General features: G+C 37.8%; 3 protein-coding genes across 7 annotated transcripts; 2 read left to right on the forward strand and 1 right to left on the reverse strand.

Annotated features, from left to right (window-relative positions):
• Positions 1-2,171: 2,171 nt before the first annotated feature.
• LOC309513607 (dynein axonemal intermediate chain 4-like) lies at positions 2,172-13,576 on the reverse strand. Of its 5 annotated transcripts, XM_082189533.1 has the most exons (15): positions 13,433-13,576; positions 13,117-13,299; positions 12,795-12,931; positions 12,498-12,680; positions 12,139-12,324; positions 11,879-12,012; positions 11,696-11,782; positions 11,032-11,183; positions 10,168-10,325; positions 8,662-8,765; positions 8,462-8,560; positions 8,108-8,334; positions 7,808-7,961; positions 7,638-7,707; positions 4,374-4,493 (listed from the first exon to the last, which is right to left on the reverse strand). In XM_082189533.1, exons 3-14 carry the CDS (start codon positions 12,859-12,861, stop codon positions 7,657-7,659), a joined length of 1,602 nt encoding a protein of 533 aa, XP_082045659.1. In that variant the 5' UTR covers positions 12,862-12,931; positions 13,117-13,299; positions 13,433-13,576; the 3' UTR covers positions 4,374-4,493; positions 7,638-7,656. The 5 variants fall into 5 exon arrangements, with proteins under 5 accessions (XP_082045660.1, XP_082045657.1, XP_082045656.1 ...); XM_082189534.1 differs by lacking the exon at positions 7,808-7,961 and having other exon boundaries at positions 2,172-4,493; positions 7,638-7,735; positions 8,137-8,334; XM_082189531.1 differs by lacking the exon at positions 7,808-7,961 and having other exon boundaries at positions 2,172-4,493; positions 7,502-7,735; positions 8,137-8,334.
• Positions 13,577-13,738: 162 nt separating this feature from the next.
• Positions 13,739-17,149, forward strand: pars2 (prolyl-tRNA synthetase 2, mitochondrial). The gene is made up of 3 exons (XM_082190032.1): positions 13,739-13,895; positions 14,501-15,086; positions 15,452-17,149. The coding sequence occupies exons 2-3, from the start codon at positions 14,526-14,528 to the stop codon at positions 16,331-16,333; spliced, it is 1,443 nt and encodes a 480-aa protein (XP_082046158.1). The 5' UTR covers positions 13,739-13,895; positions 14,501-14,525; the 3' UTR covers positions 16,334-17,149.
• Positions 17,150-18,040: 891 nt separating this feature from the next.
• Positions 18,041-23,004, forward strand: ttc4 (tetratricopeptide repeat domain 4). The gene is made up of 10 exons (XM_082190033.1): positions 18,041-18,380; positions 18,559-18,676; positions 18,784-18,945; positions 19,069-19,146; positions 19,276-19,400; positions 21,756-21,842; positions 21,941-22,188; positions 22,298-22,382; positions 22,534-22,616; positions 22,703-23,004. The coding sequence occupies exons 1-10, from the start codon at positions 18,270-18,272 to the stop codon at positions 22,803-22,805; spliced, it is 1,200 nt and encodes a 399-aa protein (XP_082046159.1). The 5' UTR covers positions 18,041-18,269; the 3' UTR covers positions 22,806-23,004.
• The last annotated feature ends 887 nt before the right edge of the window (positions 23,005-23,891 follow it).

Raw genomic sequence — 23,891 nt, forward strand, 5'->3', positions numbered from 1 at the left:
AAGCATTGTATCTGCTTCTGGATGTCTGAAGACATAGCCCCCATTAGCCACACCTGTTCTCAGGTTGGTTGACGTTTCTCTCTCGCAGTATATGATGTCACCATGCACCTGACCCACTTGTTTTTTCAGCTGATCCTTTACAAGTTTCTGTAGTCTGACCTTGTTACCGGAATTAACCATGAGTTGATTGAACTCAGCAGCACCTGGGAACCTATCTTCGGGCTTAGGGAAAATATTTGGTCCTTTTGGATATTTTGCTGCCCGACGATCGTGCTCATCATCCTTGATGCTGAAAGGAAGGTCATATATGTCATTGACAAGGATGATGAGGTATGCGTTAGTGTGGCGTGAGAAGATCATAGCACAGATTTTATCCAAGTAGTCACCCCAGTGGTACTCTGAACTGGTCTTCGGGTGTGGGGGTGGCAAGCCGCCAGATCAGCCCCATCATTTCTCCTGCGAAATTTCGCCTCTTATTCCTGTGGATGGTTGCAGTGAGAGGCTTGATCTTTGTGAACACTCGATCTTGCAGGAAGGTTTCAACATGGCATGCATGAAGGATTTTGAAGCTGAGCCCTTTGACATTTCTTCACCTACACTGAGGTCGCTACAGTCTGGCCTGGTCGCCTCACCAGAGTTAGTGCATGACCTAAAGACTGCACTTCCAGATGGCCAATCTCAGGTTGAAACCTTCCTGCAAGATCGAGTGTTCACAAAGATCAAGCCTCTCACTGCAACCATCCACAGGAATAAGAGGCGAAATTTCGCAGGAGAAATGATGGGGCTGATCTGGCGGCTTGCCACACCTGAAGACCGGTTCAGAGTACCACTGCCGCCAGATCAGCCCCATCATTTCTCCTGCGAAATTTCGCCTCTTATTCCTGTGGATGGTTGCAGTGAGAGGCTTGATCTTTGTGAACACTCGATCTTGCAGGAAGGTTTCAACCTGAGATTGGCCACCTGGAAGTGCAGTCTTTAGGTCATGCACTAACTCTGGTGAGGCGACCAGGCCAGACTGTAGCGACCTCAGTGTAGGTGAAGAAATGTCAAAGGGCTCAGCTTCAAAATCCTTCATGCATGCCATGTTGAAACCTTCCTGCAAGATCGAGTGTTCACAAAGATCAAGCCTCTCACTGCAACCATCCACAGGAATAAGAGGCGAAATTTCGCAGGAGAAATGATGGGGCTGATCTGGCGGCTTGCCACCCCCACACCTGAAGACCGGTTCAGAGTACCACTGGGGTGACTACTTGGATAAAATCTGTGCTATGATCTTCTCACGCCACACTAACGCATACCTCATCATCCTTGTCAATGACATATATGACCTTCCTTTCAGCATCAAGGATGATGAGCACGATCGTCGGGCAGTAAAATATCCAAAAGGACCAAATATTTTCCCTAAGCCCGAAGATAGGTTCCCAGGTGCTGCTGAGTTCAATCAACTCATGGTTAATTCCGGAAACAAGGTCAGACTACAGAAACTTGTAAAGGATCAGCTGAAAAAACAAGTGGGTCAGGTGCATGGTGACATCATATACTGCGAGAGAGAAACGTCAACCAACCTGAGAACTGGTGTGGCTAATGGGGACTATGTCTTCAGACATCCAGAAGCAGATACAATGCTTCTCTTTGCCTATGCAAAGGTGAGAGCCAGTAAGTACACTGGGCCTGTTGTTCTAGACTGCGAGGACACAGATGTGTATGTCCAAGCGGCTTACGTCTCGCAGCAAGTCAGAGGTGATCTGCTGATTAAACGTAAGTATGCGTTAATCAACTGCCGTGCCATGCTCTCGGAAGAGGTTGCAGATATCATCATACCTCTCCATGTGATCACTGATAGTGACCACACCTCAGGGTTCTATGGGCATGGGAAGAAGAAGGTGTTGGAGAAGGTGAAGATCAATTCTGAGGCAAGAGAGCTCCTGGGACGAGTGGGTGAGAGTCTGGAATTAAAACATGAAGTCAGAGCAGATATGAAGGCATTTGTCCTCTCCATCATTTATGATGAGAGTGCAGATGTGAGCTGCGGGCAGGCCAGACTTTCCAAATGGCACAAACTGAAGAATAAGTATACAATCCGTCTCCCACTTGATGAGGATTCTTTGAATCTTCATATGGAAAGGACAAACTACCTTACATATTGCCAGCTCCATTACAACCTGCAAGAGCATCCTTCTCCCATTGGTCACGGCTGGGAGCTAGTGAACGGAAAGTGTCGACCAGTGCGTCACACCCTGCCCCCCTTGCCCCAGCAACTCACACCTCATGACTGCTCAGATGAGAATAGCAGTGATGATGAGAGGAGTCAGTGTGGAGATTCAACCGATTCAGATGAAGAGTCTTTTTGTTAAAATGTTAATAAAAAACAACTCCAAGCTAAATAATCTCCTTTGTCTTTTATAGGTGAATATACATACACCAAACTTTACAGTTGTATTCGCAACTATATTGTGGTTTGTCCAGAGGGATTTGTTGATACATCATTCTTGGCCTGATTTATATGACATTTTATGGCTAAAAATAGGGCCGAAATGAATTTAAGGCTATTGGCAGTATTTTCTGATTTACAGGGTTCAAAAGGAGATATTCTTGTAATGTATCTTGTAATGTCTTTTCATTGAATATATCAACAAAATGCACAAATAATTTTGAACCTTGTTTTTTTCAATTGTCAGATTCGTCACTTCAAAATATATGCAAATTAGCGCATATTTAATTAGATATAGCCTGATTAGCATATTTAAACAAAAAATTACAGAAAACTTGCAATACATTTTTTCCTCCTATTCATGCGAGTAATCAACTGGCAAAGTTTCATGGTGATATCTGCAAGTTAAACAATTTACCCTATTCACCTGTAGTGTCTCGCCTTAAAGAGCCAAAAATTGGCGGCCATCTTGAATTTGAAGGTCAAAAATAGGTCAAATCAATAAATCTACATAATTTATGAATTGCATGACCCAAATAGCCTCAGAAACCATGTATTATGCAGAACTGTGGCCAAAACCATTCAAAAGTTCATTTCCAGCTTGGCTGACGGCAGCCATTTTGGATATAGGGCTCTCAAAGATTTTCCCCACATTTTTGTGAGGGGCACCCCGACTAATTTTTTTCTTTAACCTTTATACATTACAAATCCAGTGAGAAACGAACCTTCCCTCTCCACGGTCACGGAATTGCTATATATGACCCAACTATTAGTGGAATTGCATTAGCATGGTTTAAATCATACTTATCTGACCGTTATCAGTTTGTAGCAGTAAATTAAGAGATGTCTTATCGATCACAAGTTCAGTATGGCGTACCACAAGGCTCAGTACTAGGACCACTGCTGTTCACTCTGTACATGCTACCATTAGGAGATATCATTAGGAAACATGGAATTAGCTTTCACTGTTATGCCGATGATACTCAGCTCTATATTTCTTCACAACCTAACGAAAACTACCAATTCACAAAATTAACGGAATGCATAGCTGATATAAAAAATTGGATGACTAGTAATTTCCTTCTACTAAATTCTGAAAAAACTGATTCTAATTATTGGACAAAAAACGACCTCACGTAATAACCTAGAATGCTGTCTAACACTTGATGGCTGCTCTGTTAAGTCTTCGTCGTCGGTTAGGAACCTGGGTGTGCTCTTTGATACTAATCTTTCATTTGAAAGTCACGTGTCTAGTATCTGTAAAACCGCATTTTTCCATCTTAAAAATATATCTAAATTATGCCATATGCTCTCATTGACAAATGCGGAACAATTAGTTAATGCGTTCATGACCTCAAGGCTAGATATTGTAATGCTCTACTAGGTGGTTGTCCTGCACGCTTAATAAACAAACTACAGCTGGTCCAAAAAGCAGCAGCTCGAGTTCTTACCAGAACCAGGAAGTATGACCATATTAGCCCTGTTCTGTCAACACTGCATTGGCTCCCTATTAAACATCGTATAAATTGTAAAATATTGCTGATTACTTACAAAGCACTAAATGGTTTAGCTCCACAGTACTTGAGCGAGCTCGTAACGCATTATAGTCCTTCATGTCTATTGCGATCTCAAAATTCCAGCCAGTTGATAATACCTAGAATATCAAAATCGACTGCTGGCGGTAGATCCTTCTCCTATTTAGCACCAAAACTTTGGAACAGTCTTCCTAACATTAGCGGCCCCTGTTAGCGGCCCCTAAGTTAATAACTAATGATCGTTGCGACGGAAGTGAATCAATCAAATTAACTTTGGCTGCAAAGCCAAAACAATCTCTGTTACTTTAAACTATCCTTGTATCTCTGTAAAGCCTTCAAAATTTGGCTTCAATATTCTCGAGAAAAGGAGTTTTCACATAGCGTAAGCTACTTACGCAATACTCGTTCCCTCATCTCAGGGAACCGAGGTTACATTAGTAACCGAGACGTTCTTTCCTTCGATTTCAGGTTTCGGTATTCCAAAAACTGTTGCAAATTGGGCGCAGATGTTGAGTCTACACCTGTACCTATGAAAGAAACAAAACATCATTAACAACTGCTTAATATTCAATATTTTTCTTTGTATTATAATTCCAAGTCAAGACTCGTTCTAGCTATGCTATCTAGCTAGCCATAACAGTTACGTTCTTTGCCATGGGCGTTTTCTGTCATGTCTCTTTTAAAACCTCGAGATTTTATCCACATGAATTGCAGAAATTTGGAAGAACGCTATATTTTAATCCACAGAAAGGACAATACATATTCACACGTTCAAAAACGAATCGCTTTTCTACCCTCGCAGGGTTTCTGCACACATTTTAAAGTCAAATTTAAGGCTTTTTAAGACCTGAAGAAATCAAAATGAATACCATGCATTAGGGGTGTGCAATATTGACAAAATATGTCTCGATATTTTCAAAGTTTTGTTGATAATATTTAGATAAATTTTACTGATTGTGTTTCTGTGCTTGGTGCCATGGCTGGTTTAGGCCTGTTGTTGACAGCTGACAGACGAAGATATTCATATTTTTCATATTCTATGCAGTGGTCAGTTCACAGCAGTACAGTGTTAAATTCGTTAACGAAAACTATGACGAAAAATGTTCGTTGACGAGACAAAACGATGAGAGACGACACCCATGTCATTAAACGATAACTGTGACTATATCAACACATGCAATATTGTTGACGAAAAAAGACGAGACTGAAATGTGTTTAAAATGTTTTAAACTTAACCAAAACCACTTGTTTGTGTCAAATAAAGGAGACGACAACACATTGACTGTTTTTACGAGCGTTCAGGCTTACGGTTGCCAGATTTTGATAATTAAACCCCCCAGTCAGAGATTTTCTGTTAAAAGAACACGTTTTCTACCCGGTCTTTTCAATAGTATCAGGCAACCATGCGTGCGCGCTCTCTACACTGCTGAAGAAGCGCGGATGATCTGAAAACACAGACAAGTAAGCTGGAGTTCAGCGATCTTCATTTGAGATTTTCTACTTAAATTAAAGTGTAGTTCAGTCGGTCTGTGTTCTGCCACGAGCGGCTTGCGCTATCTGTGCTACTAAATCTGCGCTCAAAATACAGGCTGATATCCAGCAGTGTTTTTAATGTTGATCATATTATATGAGACATATGCATTGTTTCCTGAATATCCACACGATTTCAAATGTGACATTGATTTTATACAACAGTTCAACAAACAGAAGGGTAACATTAAGTGATGTACTACATTTAAAACAGTATTGTCAGTAGGCTTTTTGCTCTATTTTGCAACGAAAGCCATAGCACACAGCGGTGATTCGTGAATGAATCTGTAGCTTTGAACGAATCGTGAGATTCAATGACCCGTTCATAAAAATAGCAACTTGCTTCCTTACTGAATGAATGAATGACTCCATGGCTCACTAATAAAGACAGTGACTTACCGCCACCTACTGGCGATTTTAATTTAATATTTTAAAAGTACCGGTATCACTTAGTTTTTACCATCATTGCATATTTATTGAACATTGTTTAATTTAAAGCATTATTTATATTATAAAGGTACTTATAAAAGTAAAAAATTGACTGAAAAAAATCGATTAAAGGGGGCAAATATTGTTGCTTAATGGAAAAGGTGTGACTGCAGTCTAAGTGGAAGAGGGGTTCCAGGGGGTAGGGCACTCTAAAAACCACTGAACCACTGAACTAAGGAAAAGGGGTATGTAGAACTGCACAAGTGCTACTGCTAAAAGAGTGCAATGTCAATACAGCCTGTTACCTTAATTTACATTTCTCATAAGCTTAATTGAATTGGCCTAGAGATAAAAATTATAAGGACATTTTTTGTCTAAAGACTACATAAATAGCTACCAAAATTAATGTCGGTAACTGCAGTTTGACTAAAAGTTGACAAAAAATGCAATGACTTTTCGTAAACTAAAACTAGACTAAAACTATGAAAGACAAAATGACTAAAATTTGACTAAGACCAATAAGCATTTTCGTCTGAAGATGAAGACTAAGACTAAATCAAAAATGGCTGCCAAAATTAACACTGCAGCAGTGACAGGCATTTTTTATTAAGGGGTAATATTTGCCATCTTAAATTGATTTCCAGGGGCATTTCCACCTATATATGGACATTTGTAGATGTATGCATCACCTTTAATGTCAAATTCTAACATTCAAATTAAATTCTATTAGAATAATTACACAATACCACTGTTACCAGTCAAATTAAATAATTAAATAAAAATCCATCTTTGCAGTGCAGAGGTGACACAGAAGTGGCATCAGATCTGGCATTAATATATTTACACTGCATTTACAATTGCATAATTAAAGCTATGAGATTGTTAAATATGAACTTATTTCTAAATTTAACGTTCTAATTAAAGGGTAGGCTACTTTAAATGTGAAACTAAAACTGCCAGTATGTGGCAGCAAGTCACTTATAGCTCATCGATACACCAACATATGAATAGTCCATTTAATATTTGTAAAGATAGTTTGTAACAAAATTTGAGCCGTTAATGAATGTTTTTTCGCCTTTTTTCCCCGAAAATATTTTGATAGCTAACGTTAGCCTTTAACCTTGGACTTTTTGTAGACAAGCCATTGTAAAAATGTAAATATATTATTTATTATTACACTCAGGTGGGGGGGGAAAGCGAAAGAAACCTAAAATTCTCGGGACAGCAGCATGTGTCCAAAATTGAATCTTAACCGTTCTATTTCATCAGAAACGATCTGTAAACAGGGCTTTAAGTGTAAAATACCGAACTTGTCCTTTAAGACTTTTTAAGGATCCGCGGACCGCTTGATTCCGATTCTGGCTTGATTGACAGGTGTCTTGTCCAATCAGCGATAAATCAAAATATACCTACCTTTTCTGTTTTGTCTGAATTGTCCTTGTGTTTTCTGAATTGTCCTTGTGTTTTTTGAATTGTTATTTTGTTTTCTGAATTGTTATTTTGTTTTCTAAATTGTTGTTGTGTTTTCTGAATTGTTATTTTGTTTTCTGAATTGTTATTTTGTTTTTAGACTTACCATTGTGTTTATAATTTGTTGTTTTGTTTTTGGATTTGTTGTTTTGTTTTTGTAATTGTGATTTGTTTTGCACCTCTCGGCCACCGTATGATGGAGAGGTAAAAACAAACAGCCTGATCCATCTATGAGCCTGTACCAGTCTTTCCTAATGCTCCTCAGTGTTGACCGGACAGTGTGTACTGAATTACATCCTCCAACGTCTCCACCTGCAGAAACACAAGAGACATAAATGATCTGGGCATTGGACTGAATGATTACTTAATTGAGTTCTGTACACCAAATGGACATGAACAGATAAGGCCTAACCTGTGTGCTACCTCCATCTGTGAGGTTCTTCAGCTTGTACACGGTGACCTTCCCTTCACTATCCCCCACCAGAACACAGTCTGTCTCAGAGGTGAACAGAAGAGCTGTCGGGTTCACTCCTGGACAGGTGACGCTCACAATTGCTGGCTCCAGACTGTAAAAAAAAAAAAGGAGTGAACTGTAAACTACTGGACAGAAAAAACTGAGCACTAAAATTTGAAGTTAAAATATGATAAAAACAAAAAAACATTATAATTGTTATTATTGAATATTATAAATGAACAGAACACAAGATCTTACCTGCTGATTCTCAGGTCCCAGATCTCCACCTTGCCCTCACTGACAGCTCCAAAGACAGTAGCACAGTGTGGGGACCACATGATATCGTACACAGCCTTCTGTCCAGAGGTGAAACAAAGCACGGGTTTCTGGAGGTCCTGCCTCCACAGTTGAATAGTCCAATCTGAGGAACAACTCAGGAAAACGTCTGGACAGAACGGCGACCATGTCACCTTATAGACGGGACCCTGAGGAAAGGAGCAAAGAGAATAGAAGAGAAAGAAAAGAACGTGTAAATGTTTAAAGGTGCATGAAAAAGGACTCCATATTGCAACCATACGACACTTTCAAAATTAGACAAACATTTCTACATACTTTGTGGGCTTTGTAAGTTTCCAAGAATTCGTCATCATATAAATAAGAGCATTTGTGAATATAACCATCGTCTGTTCCAGCAAGGTAGATATTTGAATCCTGTAAGATAACGGCATTAAAGCTTATAACAAGTCTCTTTAGCAGCTTTTTGATATTATAATTATGTGAATATATAAGAGATGTAATACTGTAGGCCTCACATTAGAATGGAAATCAAAACACAGCCCCGGTGACAATGGTGAGATTGTTGAGTTCCATTGCTGGCGGTCTGTTGTCATGTTAGGCGTCTTTAGTTTCATCAGGTCTAAGTCAAGACAAAATATAAATTATTCAACACATGGCTTAAACATATAGAAATGCATCTATTTCTACTAAAACCAGCTCAACTCATCAGTATTGTGCTATATCCTCATACAGGGACTTGCAGAGAGTTCCTAAGGGGCAGGGGCAGATACTTATGCGCATCAAGCCTGCATTTATTTGAAGAAAGGTTTTCTACTTGAATATACTTTTTAATATCATTTATTTTTGTGATGCAAAGCATATATATATATATATATATATAGCTTTTTAAAATATATATGCTTTGCATCACAGAAATAAATTATATTAAAAAGTATATTCAAATAGAAAACCATTATTTTAAATTGTAATAATTTTTTTTTATTAATTTTTTTTTATAAATGCAGACTTGATGCGCATAAGGGACTTCTTAAAAAAAAAAAGTAATGTGTGTGCACATTTTTGACCAGTAGTAGGCTACTGTACTATTATACTATTGCTGCAAAATTATCAAAAAAAATTAAATAATAAAGTCACCATTTCGCGTGTTGTTGTCAGCCTACACTTCACATAATAGGCCTGTAGGCCTGGCTTCTATGATAGTTTCATCAAATGGTAAACGGTGTATCAATATAGAAATACAAGTGACTTGAATACTAAACTTACATTAATGCTATTTTTGGTGCTGGTTTTGTGCAGTGCTTTATAGGCAATTAACATCCATTAGTTCAACGACGCAGATTCAGATCGCTTCATAAATGTAAATTCGTCTGTCCATGTAATTTTCAAACGATTTATTTATAAATGACCGGAAAATTACAGCTCCACTTCACATTGTCCAATGAAATTTGAACTTCTTGTAGCAGATGACGATTGGTCGGTGTATTATACATGACAAACAGGCTTCAATTAATTATGTAACATTTTAAAATATGTGATATGTGGATTTTTAATTGAATCGACACATAACCTTTTACTAAAAAAAAAAGAAAAAAATAGAAATTTGGTTTATTTTTTTCCTGCCGTCGAGCCATATACTCACTGAAAGAACCATATTTGGCTCAAGAGCATCGGTTCCCGAACAGACTGTGGGATACCTACATTTACACTAGTGCATTTTCATTTTAAAACGCATAACTTTTGCTATGGTTATGCTATTTATAATCTGCCCTTAAAATAAAAGGCACTTCATTGTGATTCAAATGTTTTTTGTTTTTTTTATCACATCAAACACTCTATCCAGCTGTCATGTCCACCACCTAGGACATGTATGATTCATTCAGCAATAAAGGTGATGTCAGATTATCATTTTTTGTACTATCCCTTCAAGTGTGCAAATGCTTTTTGGGGCCAGTGTTGTAACCCTAGTTTATATCTTTGGTCTGTGGCTCTACACATAAGTGTATCACATCTGTCCCACATACCAATGCATTTCAAGCATTTGCCGTGCACCCATTTGCAGATTCTTCCATCAGCTGACACAGATATGAGTATTTCCCCTTTATCCTCTCCAGCCAGACCGCTCTCATGGTCAATCCATCTGAGCTGCCACACCGGACACATGTGCATGTTGGCGCAGTCACTGTGGCGAGATGACACAGGAGTAAAGTCAATCTAATATAAGAACATGCTTGTGTACACAATCCTGTCAACTCATTCAAATATGATTCAACACAGCATTATAAACACTAAAAAAAACTTAGGTTAGATCTGATCTTTGTAATATCTCCACAATAATTAATCTGGTAACAGTTTATTTTAAGGTGAAGTGCATTACTACATGTACTTAATTTAGTAAAAACAGTAAATTATGCATAATTACAAGAAACTAACCCTAACCATAACTCTATAGTAAGTACATGTAGTTAATTATATTACTCAGTACTTTTTTGAGTAAGTACAATGTAACTATGTCACCTTAAAATAAACTGTAACTATTAATCTAATCAAAAATACATTTTTGATATGTGTACTCTCCGTATAGGCACTATGACTTTTAGGTTATATACAGTAGATCAGTGATTCTCCACTTTGACTAGATTTTAGATTAATTACCAGCCAAATTACTGAGTTTGATTGGATGTATGGCCTTTGACGTCATCAACAAAAGTGTTTTCTCCTCTATTAAACACTGATGGTCTATTTATTTCGCTATTCTAACTATAAACATATAATTTAGGAATTTGAGTTGCAAACTACTGATATTGAGAAACCTATTTTCAGTGTATGTTACAATCTGTAACTTCCTGCATGTAGCTGCTCAAGAGAAGAAATGCTCACAGCCCCACCTGCTGTCAATGATGGGCGTTTGTTCTTTGGCCTGGACGTCATAAATGGCAATGGTGCCATCATACATGCCTACTGCCAGCTGATTGGCATTACAAGCTGAGAAATCCAGTGTAGTGACTCCACTCTCACAATGAAAGATTCGATCAGGCCACTGAAACAAATAAACAAACATATTTTAAGAATGTTAACAAAAACTCAAGATAATATGACATGCTAAGGAATACAAATACAGGAAAAGAATACAGTGGCTATAAACGAAGTTGTTGGGCTCTAAAGCCACACTAAAAATGTCTTTGCATTAGATAACAAAATATTAGTGTCTTTTATTGTAAAGAAATATCACAAGCACACTTTACAATCAAAACATTTTTAAAGAAGTTTGTGTAGTATAATTTGTTACTTAATTTAATATATTGTCATCTAATTCAAAGAAAAGTACACATTCAGTGTGACTTAAGTGTGGCTTCAGTGTCCCAAAGTGTCCAAAATTAATTTTTATTCATAGAATTTATTTCAACATAGAGCCTAGATCCGGCCCACATCTGGTACGCGTTGAATCCACATGTACCAGACGTGGCCCGGATTTGGGCCGACACTATGTTACTGTCTGGGTAAATCTGCTATTCATCTTTGTCCTAAACTATGCGTGAATGTGCAGAATACCATGGGGTTCTTCAAAGACCAGCAGCACACAAGTCCAGATTGATGATCTTTGAAATCAAGCTGTCCATATCCCACGGCAAGAAGATCCTGTAGGGAAACACATGTTGTTCAGTCAAGATTTTTAAAATAAATAAATAAATAAAATAATTTGTGGATGAAACATGTTGGTAAAATGGATAGTACTGGGTTTTTCTTGTTCCAGGTCATACTGGTGACATTTCGCCCCTTGGTGAGTTCACACTCAAAGGTCCAAAGACGTTCAAGGAATGGACTCAGGGAGTTTTTAGACCCCATTGCCATCTGCACACAGTCTGGGTCTGTTCAACAAAGCAGTATACATATTATAGCAAATGCCAAATGTTAATAAATTGATATTTAAAAACAAATGCATTAAAATACTACTGTTACATTTAACATGCGATTTTAGATACAAAATACATCACCCTCTATAACAGGCAGTTGTCTGTACGCAGCAAGCTTGGGCTGGAAGATATTGGCCAGAATCACCCTTTCCATCACTGCTAGGTCCTGCTTGAATTTGTCTGACTGCAAGATCAGCTCATGATCTGGCTCTTCCTCCACCAGAAGCACACAGGCCATCTTTTCAAGTTGAGCGCTTGAGCCACTGCCTACATTAAAAGCAAGGATGAAAATTAATATATTTTTTAACAATTTTTATAATGAAATGTGAAATAACCTATTGACTTTTTAAAAAAGTCAAAAAAAATAATGCCTTAAACATTTAAATGTATTATTATTTGTCACAGAGTGACATGTTTATATTATTTTTTTAAAGAATTACCTGTACTGCTGATGCTGACCATAGACATGCTCTGTTCAGGACCCTTAGGGTTCAGGTCACGCATGGAGGAGGAGGAGTCTGGGACATCAGCCTTATTTCCTTGATCAGACACCACTGTGTTTCCACTGACATCACCTTTATTGCTGAATGAATCATACATGTCCCAGGTGGTGGACATGACAGCTGGATAGATTGTTTGATGTGATAAAAAAAACAAAAAAAAAAACATTTGAATCACAATGAAGTGCCTTTTATTTTAAGGGCAGATTATAAATGGACTTTGTATTGACATCATACCTTTGTCTACCATTGCAATGCTACATTCGACCTCCTTTGTCTTTGGTGCACCATTGAATGTTTGCATTGAGCGCTCCACATATTTATCATTGCCCTGTCTGTTTTTGCACAGTTCTGTGTAAGCGTTGTTCCTTTCCCTTCAAAACGCAAGATGAAAAAATGGTTTAGCATCATGGAAAAAGTGACTGAGCGAGTCTAGCTAGTCAAAATAAATGTGACGTAAATGAGAAATATAAATTTCAAAATGTCATCAACTGAGTTAACTCAATCTTAAAATGGGATTTGAATATTACTGAGAAAAAATATCATAAATGTGACTCACTTGACTGTCTCGGCATCCTCTGAATCTTCTGACACGGACACTGAAGGAATGTCCAGCAGCCAGATAGTCTCTGTCTCAGTCAGGTAAATATCCACCACACTGTCCAATACGTCCTCCCTGACTTGCTCCTGCACCTCCTCTCTACGAGCCTGAACTCTGCCTGAAATGCTCCCAAAAAAAGACCTGACATGCCAGCAGAGATCACTCATTACCATAGCAAAACAAAAGTGATATTATTATAATTCTTTGTGGTAACGTTACAGATTTAAGTTAAGTGCTGCAAAGAAGTAATATTTTTACATTTCTCCACAATTACCTTGTAAACGGTCCAGTAATGCTTGCGTTGGTGGTCTGGAAGGTTAACGTTACCGAGGTAAAGTCTGTCGTGGCACACTTTTAAAAGCAAGAAATAAAACAGAAGCGACGTTAGGCTTTATTCTTGTTTGAAATAACCATAGAAACAGACTCCTCCCAGCTAACACACGACGTACCAGTTACGTAATGTATGCGTTCTTTTTGGTCACGTGACGTGTGACTCCTCCTACTAGTCCAACACAGTGTGCTTTTCGCCTTCCATTGCAGCAGGTGGCGCTGTGGCCCACCAGTACGCTGTAGACTTACAAGAAGAAAAGTGTCAAAAGGGTTTATATGGTTTATATACTGTCTATGGTCATAATTCTGTCAAATGGAGATTTTTATGTTTAATTTTTATTTATGTGTACAATCATCAGTGTCCAATTAATGATCTCTATTTGATCTGACAAGATTTATAACTCGCGGTAAGTGTGACATTTTTTGTCGGTTTTTCTGTGGTACAATGTGCATGTTCGCTTCTAGTACACTGACAGCAGGAACATAAATAGCAGATTGTGAAGCTGGTTGTTTGAATTGAGTTGTTTGCTGGCAGTCCTTATATTTACATGTTAAACTACTCGATGTCGTGTAGATCTCACCAATGAACAAAACTTAAAACATATCAACAATAATATTCTCTCTTACATCCTCAGAGACCCACAGTAAAATAGTTGGCACAAATGTTCAAAGTATACATTATGTTACACTCTGAAACCTGTCATAGCAACACATTTGGTTGGAAAATATGTATAATTTCTGCTAGCATGCCACAACCACATAACACTATACTACTATATGTTTTAATAATTACAAAAAGGAAAACAAAATATGTGTGTTTGTGTGCACTACATTTTTTATGAATCAGTAAAGCATATTTTTTTGAATTAAGTCTCTGAAACTTCACAGAGTGTAAAAGAACTACACATTCCCTTTCCCTCTAGAGCTTTTTTGCAGCGTTCTGATGGTACATATTCTGTGTGGAATAATCAATTGCCCACTGTCAACCATACTTTTGTTCTTTCATTAAAAGTCTCACAGAATTTGGGTTGTCAAAAATGACGGTGTTCATGCATCACTGTCATCACAAGCTCCCAAGTCTTTTGTCCAGGACTCTCTTCAAAGCATCAAAGAAAAGCTACATCTACTGTACCATCCACACTTCTCCTTCAGTCTGTGCCGTTTCCAAACCAGTCATTCCACCAGCACTTGTGTCTCGCCTCTTCCTGCCGTCCAACCTCCGGGAAGGTCAGGAGGGCGGAGACTTGACATGCCGTAGCCAGAGACTGATGCTGCAGACAGGACTTATCCATCCCTCCAACCCTGGCTGCTTCTATTACTTACCAGTCGCTCTGAGGTCCATGGAGAAGCTGGTTCGTCTCATCGATGAGGAGATGTGGGCAATCGGTGGGCAGAAAGTTGACATGCCAGCACTGTGCAGTGCAGAACTTTGGAAGAAGAGTGGCCGCTGGGAGCTAATGGGGAAAGAGATGTTCAGGCTACTGGATCGGCACAATGCGGAATACTGCCTCGGACCGACTCATGAAGAAGCAGTCACAGAGCTTTTTGCTTCCCAGACCATGATATCCTACAAGAAGCTGCCACTTCTGCTGTACCAGGTATTAAAAGAATAGTTCACCAAAATGTTCAATTCTGTCTCATTTACTCACCCTCATGTCATTCCAAACCCAGACCTTGGTCAAATTGAGACATTTTTAATGAAACCTGAGAGGTTTCTGTCCCTCCATTGAAAGTCCAGTAACTAAAGATATGCGATTGCTTTACATTGCATTTACATGTAAACATAAACAATAATAGACACACATAAATAAAGCACTTCACACATATATGGTAAACACAGAAGCTCAAACGTGGATGTGAGATGCACGAGAACAAATTAGGTCCTCATGCACAAAGTTCCTTTGTAAAAGTGCTACTATTTTCAGATATGTGTAGCAGTAGATAACATGCTTGTGTGTTGCAGGTAACACGCAAGTTCCGTGATGAACAGAAGCCGAAATTTGGGCTCTTACGTGGCCGGGAATTCTACATGAAAGACATGTATTCATTTGACATGAATGAAGAGGCGGCTCTTCATACATACCACTCTGTGTGTCAAGCTTATGGACGGATATTTGACCGACTGGGCTTGAAGTGGGTGCAGGTACAGGCTGCCACCGGCAACATAGGAGGCACGCTTTCCCATGAGTTTCAGCTGCCAGCAGACATCGGCGAAGACCAGTTACTTGTTTGTGGGAACTGTGGCTTCTCTGCAAACATCGAAACCATAGACCCAGGGCAGACTGAGTGTTCACTGTGTCAAACAGGCACACTGACTGAATCCAAAGGCATTGAAGTGGGGCACACTTTTTACCTCGGCACAAAATATTCACAGGCGTTTAAGGCCCTGTTTGTTAATGCATCCAATGTGCCTGCAGTTGCAGAGATGGGCTGTTTTGGGCTTGGTGTCACTCGAATACTTGCCGCTTCTATAGAGGTGATGTCATCTGAGGATGCGATTCACTGGCCAGGGTTGATCGCTCCTTATCAAGTGTGTGTCCTGCCACCTAAAAAGGGCAGTAAAGCACATGAAGTCACATCCATGGCTGATGAACTCGCTCAAAGCTTGGGAAACAGTCTACCCAACTTGAGAGGAGAGGTGGTACTGGATGACAGGATTCAGATGACCATTGGTAAACGACTGAAAGATGCTAAAATTCTCGGGTATCCATATGTGGTGGTGATAGGGCAGAAAGCTCTAGAGGATCTGCCCTTATTTGAGGTGATTCGTCAGCAGAGTGGAGAGACCATGTTTCTTAGTAAAGAAGGGCTAGTGGATCTTTTAAGTAGAGTTGAAACAATCTAATCTAACAATGGTTTTGTTTTTGTTTACATTTTACTGGCTAAGTGATGTTCAAGAGAGTTCAAACATTGCTTGTGTCAGTAATGTGTGACGTGAAAATGCCTGTGATATGATAACAAGGACATTTTGGTAATAAAACTGGTCTGTTTGTAATATTTTTGTCATTTTGGTCTTGATATTATAGGGCCACCAAGATTAAAGTATAGCTTAATCTAGTGTCATATTGTCGTTTAACCCTCTGGGCCTCTACAGTTGGAGCTGACCGAAAAAATGTATAGTTTGAAATTTTTATTTATTTATTTTTGCTATATCGGAATAGGATGACGCTTGGTGACTTTTGTCGCATTAGGTATGTGAACACCAAAAAAATCATGGACATGATTCGGATATGTCAAAGGGTCGGGGGAAAAAATCACGGTTACACTTTATTTTAAGGTGTCACTGTTACAGTGTAATTATATATTTAAGTACTGAGTAATAATAATTAAAAACATGTACTTACTATAGGGTTAGGGTAGGATTAGGTTTTGGTTTAGGATTAATTGCATGTAATTATGCATAATTTACTCTTATTACTACAGTAAGTGCATGTAACATATGTAACAAGGACACTGTAAAATAAAGTGTAAATCACACTTGGCTCCTTCGCGGTCAAAAATGACCGACAGGAAATTAATGGAAAAATGCGGAAAAAAACAAAAAACAAAAAAAACTCAGAGAATCTTTTGGTGGTAGAAACTACAAATCAGCCACGATGCAAAAAAAAAAAAAAAAAGGGAAAAAAAGCAGCAATTAAGGGGTTAATGTCCAAAACAATTTCATATGAGTGAAAAATAGACATCCACTTACACACACAGACAGATAAATTAACTGGTGAGATTGTATCAAAGCAGATTTTGAGAATACTTGAAATAAAATCAATAAATCCAAAAGAGACTCTCATTCTTTTTCTTACACACACATACACATAACCTCCAGGCCAATCACTGTATTTGTTTATAAAACAAATTATAGGGAATCCAAAAGCCTCTATATAGTTTTTATATAGGGAGCTATATGTGGTTACACGTTTTGTTTTTTAACGCCCCCAGATGGCACTGTTCTCACTTTAGGAAATATATATGTTTTAAAGGCCTTCTCTCTATTTTAATCTGAAATATTGCTTTTCATTTATTGAAAAATATTTTTAAAAATATATATACATTTTCTGAGAAAAAGAGCTTATAAAGTTTTAATAAATATTACATATTAGCATCATAAAATCCCCTCACAATTCTAAATAATAATAATAAAAAAAGTACATTGATTTTCCTGAAAAAAAGAAAAAATGAAGTTGTTACATTTCAAGACTTCGGTCTCTTTTGACCGCAAAGGAGCCAAGTGGGGAAGAGAACAATCCTCAAATGATTCCTATTATTAGGTAATTTCTGATATTTACATTATTTTTGTAGGTTTCATTTTATTACAGTATGTGGGAGAGTTTTGTCATTTTAACTCGCATACAAACGGAATCCGGACATGTTTATCTGGTAAAGAGACCAATTTTCCCTTCCTTTTCCGTAATGATGCGACATTCAAATATATTTTCAATTAAATATTTGATACAATATGATCAACGTATAACTTTATATTTTTATTTACTCTATTACAAATATTTTTCATATCCTTAACTTGTTTATTCTTTATACACCTTTTTCCCCCTCCAGGCCAGCTGGTGGCGGTAATGCGGTAATGTGTGTCAAGCAGCAGAGCACAGGAACAGCTGCTTGCCGAGGCCATGTGGATCTTTGCTGCAGTTTCTTCTCAGTTTTATCGCATTTTGGAGTATTATTTATAGCTCTTCATAGCGGCTACATTTTGAACACAGTAACGACGTATTTAGATATATCCATTACACAGTAAGTGGAGATATTACAGAATTAATTTAAAGAGATAAACGATGGCTGCCCCAGCGCAAGGCGAAGACAGCGACGATGGCATGGATGAGTTTATGGAGAAGTTTAAAGCACAGAAATACAAAAATGCGTTTAATGAAAGCAACTGGGAGGAGGTAAGGAAGAACTGCCACGTTATTAAAAAAAAACAAAACAAAAAAACACTGGCAACAGCATGTCACTTCTGGTGGACGCAAACAGATTACTGAAGAGCAAGCAGTGTGCTGTAACATTGCATTTGGCTGAAGCAGCTCGTTATTACATAAGAATAAATACGCGTTTTATATCTTGCAGGAGTTTAATAAGGTGCCCATGTTCATGAAGACAGCTCCGGAAATCATAGACCCCGAGAAAAACCCCGATCTCGCCTGCATTCAGTCTATAATCCATGATGATGACAGAACACCTGAAGGTGTGTGGCTCTTTATTTTGCTTTGGTTATGATTCTTTATGTAAGCAACGTATCTCCTATAAATGGCAATTGAATACATTTTATTTGAACTTTTTCTTTTTCCTCAGAGCAAGCCAGAGGTTTGAAGGATGAAGGGAATGATTACTTTAAGGAGAAGAATTATAAGAAATCTGTAGTGTCTTACACAGAAGGATTGAAAAAGAACTGTATGGATCTTGAACTCAATGCAATTCTATACACCAACCGTGCAGCTGCACATTTTTATTTAGGTACATTCAGTATTCCTTCAACCAAACACAATGAGGTCTATGTTAAAGTTAGTCTGCCTTGTAAATGTGCCAGAATAATTTCGTTTTTCCTCTTTGATTTATGCAATAAACTATTTCCTCCAGGAAATATGCGGTCAGCTTTGAATGATGCCACAGCTGCAAAGAAACTCAAGCCAGACCACGTTAAAGCCATAATAAGAGGTAAGTTGTGTCTGTAGTTCTTTATTTCGCAAAGCAAACCAAAAACTAAACTCTTTTAAAATTGCATTATTTTGTGTACTAAAAAATATAATGATGTGTATATTTGTGTAATTTTATGTATGAATTTAGGAGCCCAGTGCTCAATGGAGCTGCGTAATTACGTTGGAGTATTGCAGTGGTGTGATGAAGGTCTCAAGCTGCTTCCCACCGACAAGAAACTACTGGAGCTGAGAGCCACAGCAGATAAACTGAAGGTAGAAATGCCTGACATGACAAGAAGATAATATTTATGGTGACCCATTCTGGATTTAGAGCATTTGGTTTAAGGATTTACATATCAAATTTAGCGTGATGTGTAATTCATATTTTTTCTATGAAATTATGCTGATGTCAGAATTCTTTATGCGTGTTATTATGAGTGATGATGGCAAAGAATCAGTTGATTAATGTTTGATAAAAATATACATTTATTAATATTAAAGGTGCTGTATGTAAGTTTTTGACTGTGCTTAAGCATAAAAATACCATTATATGTTATTAGCTGATATTTAGGAAACATGCTGAGTTCACATACTTGTTTCTCTGAAAAAAAATGCTACAGACAGTTTGAGATGTGCGTTCCGTGTCGGAATGTCTGTTTTTGTTTTGGTCTGTGATATCCCAAGTTGCCAATTTATCCAATAGTATTTCGCCACCCCGGGTCGCCAGTCGGCGGAAAACGCAGCCTATTGCAGCCATGGAAGCTAGCAAACAAACTGGGTCAGAGATCACAGATTCTACCCTACCTAAAAAGCCTCCGCACCAATCTTAAAGGGGTGGTTGATTATGATTTCACTTTTCTAACTTTAGTTTGTGTGTAATGTTGCTGTTTGAGCAGAAACAACATCTGCAAAGTTACAACACTCAAAGTTAAAAGCAAAGGGAAATATTTTCTTTTAAAGAAATCCCTTTTTAAGGACTACAACAAATGGCTGGTAGGGACTACACGAGCTTCCTCCCGGGTTAGTGACATCACAAACCCTAAAATGTACATAAGCCACGCCCCCAGGAGCTTCATAAATTCATCAACTAACCATTCAGAAATGTCCTGTTGCATTCTACATGTTGTCACTTCTTCTCGAGTCTCTCCATCATTGTCTGACTCCAGTTTGAACATAAAAGGCTAAACGTTTTTGAAATTTTCAGTGCATGTCTGTGTGATGTAAAAGGACGCAAGCTCTTGAAGCTTCTGCCGCCCTCTCTGCCGGCAGCAGCAGCTCATTTGCATTTAAAGGGACACACAAAAACTGAGCATTTTTACATGCTATATAAAAATATCTGTGGGGTATTTTGAGCTAAAACTTCACATACACACTCTGGGGACATCAAAGACTTATTTTACATCTTGTGAAAATGGCATTATACCACCCCTTTAAAATCTCTATGAACTGGAGCATATTAAAACACGATATCAATTCATCATAAATCAACTTGCAGTGTGTATATCTCATCGCCTTCCATTGTCAATTGTGCTCGTTCCTGTTGCGTGTCCTCAATCTGGCAACCCGCATGAGCTTTGAGTCTGAGCAGGTGGGGGCGGGGGAAACAACTCTCCCCAATATTTTCAACATTTCAACCGCTAGCTGTCAATCTCACATACTGCACTTTTAAATTCCACAAAGTCATTACAATTAAATTATTCACTTTATTTTTTTAATTTCTAATTGCATATTACCATCTTATTACTTGCTAATTTACTTATCTATTGCTATCAAACTGTTAAATTTTTGTTTATAATGTGCTCATTTGTTTCTCTCTATCTCTCTTTCTCCTCCCGTTGTCTCCTGTACGCCAAGGCAAATTTTATATTCTGCAAATAAATTGTAATGTATAAATTAGAGCTGCATAATTCTGGATAAATTTAGAATCATAGACTACACCTGTTTCATTACTGGATAAATCAGAGTTTTTGAAACGATCTCTTGAATGAATGATTCAGTGAAAAATGATTTTTTTTAACAGTCACTTGTCACCATCTACTGGTGTAATGATGTAATTAATACAATCTTTATTCAAAGCTTAAGTCCGTAACTTTTTTTATGTTCAAAATTAACAAAAAAAACATTTTCCAAACCATGTTTTTTTTTCTTAATACGTGTTTATATTGTGACTGTTTTAGACCTGTCAGGTCGGCCTGCGTAACTCGTCATAGACATAAACAGAGAGAAGTAGCTCCAGTTACATTGTTCTTCCACAATACTCATGCATTTCTGTTTATTAACCGCTAGAGCACCAAAAGTTACTGACTGCAGCTTTAAAGCATCAAATGTGATTTTGATCACTACTGTGGTGAACAATGTATCAGTGTTTATATTCAAAAGTTTTATCAAACTTTTATCCCAGTACCTCTATGATAGTTTGAATTATTGTAACATAAAAATAACGATACAGTGTGGTTGAAAAGAATGTTTGTGAAGCGGTTTCATACCTATACATGACAACTGCTCTCTCTAGGTCAGTGGTTGCACCGACACCGATTTGAATCTTCCATTGGATTCGTACTTGTCAATCTTTTAAAGATTAATCATGCAGTTCTTATATAAATGTTTTTTTGTTTTTTGTTTTTGTAGAGAGAAGCTGACAAAGATGCCAGAAAGGCAAAGGTTAAAGCAAAAAAGGAGCAGAATGAGAAGAAAGCATTGTTGGCTGCCATTAAGGTACTGTAGATACTAAGTTTAGTCATACAAAAAAAACAAAAAAAAATCTTAAACTGAATTATGAAAAGGTGAAATATTCAATGACAGTTTTTACTTAGGAGCGTGGCATCAAACTTCTGAAGACTGAGCTGTCTCGACACAGGGGTTCGGACAGTGAGGATGATGATGGCCATGGAGGAGCATCTAGAGCTCTGGCTGATCTGGAGCTTGATGGAATGGGCTCTCAGGAGGGCACAGGAGCTTGTGTTTTTATGGATGAGCAGGGAGTCCTCCACTGGCCAGTGCTGTTCCTCTACCCTGAACACAGCCAGACAGACTTCATTTCTGCCTTCTGCGAGAACTCCAGGTTTGTTACAAACTCAAAAAGACATTACATTTGTATCCTTGCTGAGAAAGGGAGGGCTGGACAGGGAAATTGTTTATTCTTTAAATATATTTTTATTTTTGTATTTCAGCTTCATGGACCATTTGGCAGTTATGTTTGGTGAAGAGCTTCCTCCTTGGGATACAGAAAGAAAATATCAGCCGCAAAATCTACAGGTCTGTACAGAAGGTTCTTTAAACACCACTTTTTGATCCAGCATTGTTCTCTTTTGCTTGAGAAATGTCAATTAGATGCAGTACCACAAAGATTTGTTTTTGAACTTTGATCATATCCATCTGTAACCTCACAATCATGTTTTTGTTTCAGCTTTTCTTTGAGGATCCTGAAAAAGGACATCTTTATCAAGTTGATCTTGAAAAGTCACTTCTTAACGTTCTTCAGCACCAAAGGTATTTCAGAGGAATTTCTTCTAAGTAGTTTTATCACTGCTTGAATTGGTCTTTGATGTTTTTTTTCTCTGTTTTGTTCTTTCCAGGTGCTTTTTGAAGGCAGGATCGCCTAGTTTCATTGTGTTGGTTTCAGGCTCTCTGTTTTCTAAGCAGTTTTTATCAGGAAAAAAGGTCAAGAGATCGAAATGATTGAAATGTTCTGTTTGGACCTTGAAAGACTTTAAACGCCTTGGTCATAAATCTCAACCTCCTGCTACTAAGGACATTTCTGCTCACCCCACCCCTTTAGAAAACTCTGGAGATGGAGGCAAAAATGTTAAAAAGTGGATTTCCTTTACAGTGATGGCAATGATTCACTTTAAAAGCAATAAAAGCATCTTGTATGGTATTAGACTGTTGAATAAGATTAAGAAGACTGTTATTTCAGATTTTTCTTTACATCATAATTTTCATCAGTTTTTAATACAGATAGAAAACATGACAATGCAGATAATTTTTATATATTTCAGTATTTAACTCCACATTTTTAATGTTGAACATAAAAAAGAAACATAAAAGAAGCTGTTAAAAGTATAGCCCACCCAAAAGTGAAAATTCTGTACTCATTTACCCTCCAAACAGGAATGACTTTCTTTCTTCTGATTATCAATTATCAACACTACTTAGTAGTTCCCACTACTTTTCTTAAGCAGGTATTTCAAGCTATCGGTTCTGATTTGTTGTCTATCATCAACAAAATGTCTTCACACCGGGACCGTTCCCAACTGTCTCAAACATACTGTCTTAAAAAAACTAATTTGGATTCTACACTTCTGAGTAACTTCTGCCCAATTTCAAATTTACCCTTTATCTCGAAAATTTTAGAAAAAGTGGTTTTGAGTCAACTCCAGTCTTTTTTGAATGATAACAATATCCATGAGAAATTTCAGTCTGGTTTTAAAAATCGCCATAGCACAGAATCGGCTCTCTTAAGAGTCATGAATGATATAATGCTTACCACCGATACTGGGCAATCTGTGGCTTTGGTCTTGATAGATCCTAGCTCTGCATTTGACCTGGTCGATCACAACATTCTCATTTCTCGTCTTGAAGCGTGTATGGGCTTTCGGGATACGGTGCTACAATGGTTCAGTTCATATTTAACTAATAGGAGTTACTCAATCTGCATCGGGCAACAGTCTTTGTCTGAAATTAAATTGGGGTCTATTCTTGGCCCAGAACTGTTTAATCTTTATATGCTCCCTTTGGGTTCTATTTTATCTAGATATGGGGTAT

Source organism: Leuciscus leuciscus (genome assembly GCF_965113295.1).
Source record: "Leuciscus leuciscus genome assembly, chromosome: 14".
Taxonomy (NCBI): Eukaryota; Metazoa; Chordata; class Actinopteri; order Cypriniformes; family Leuciscidae; genus Leuciscus; species Leuciscus leuciscus.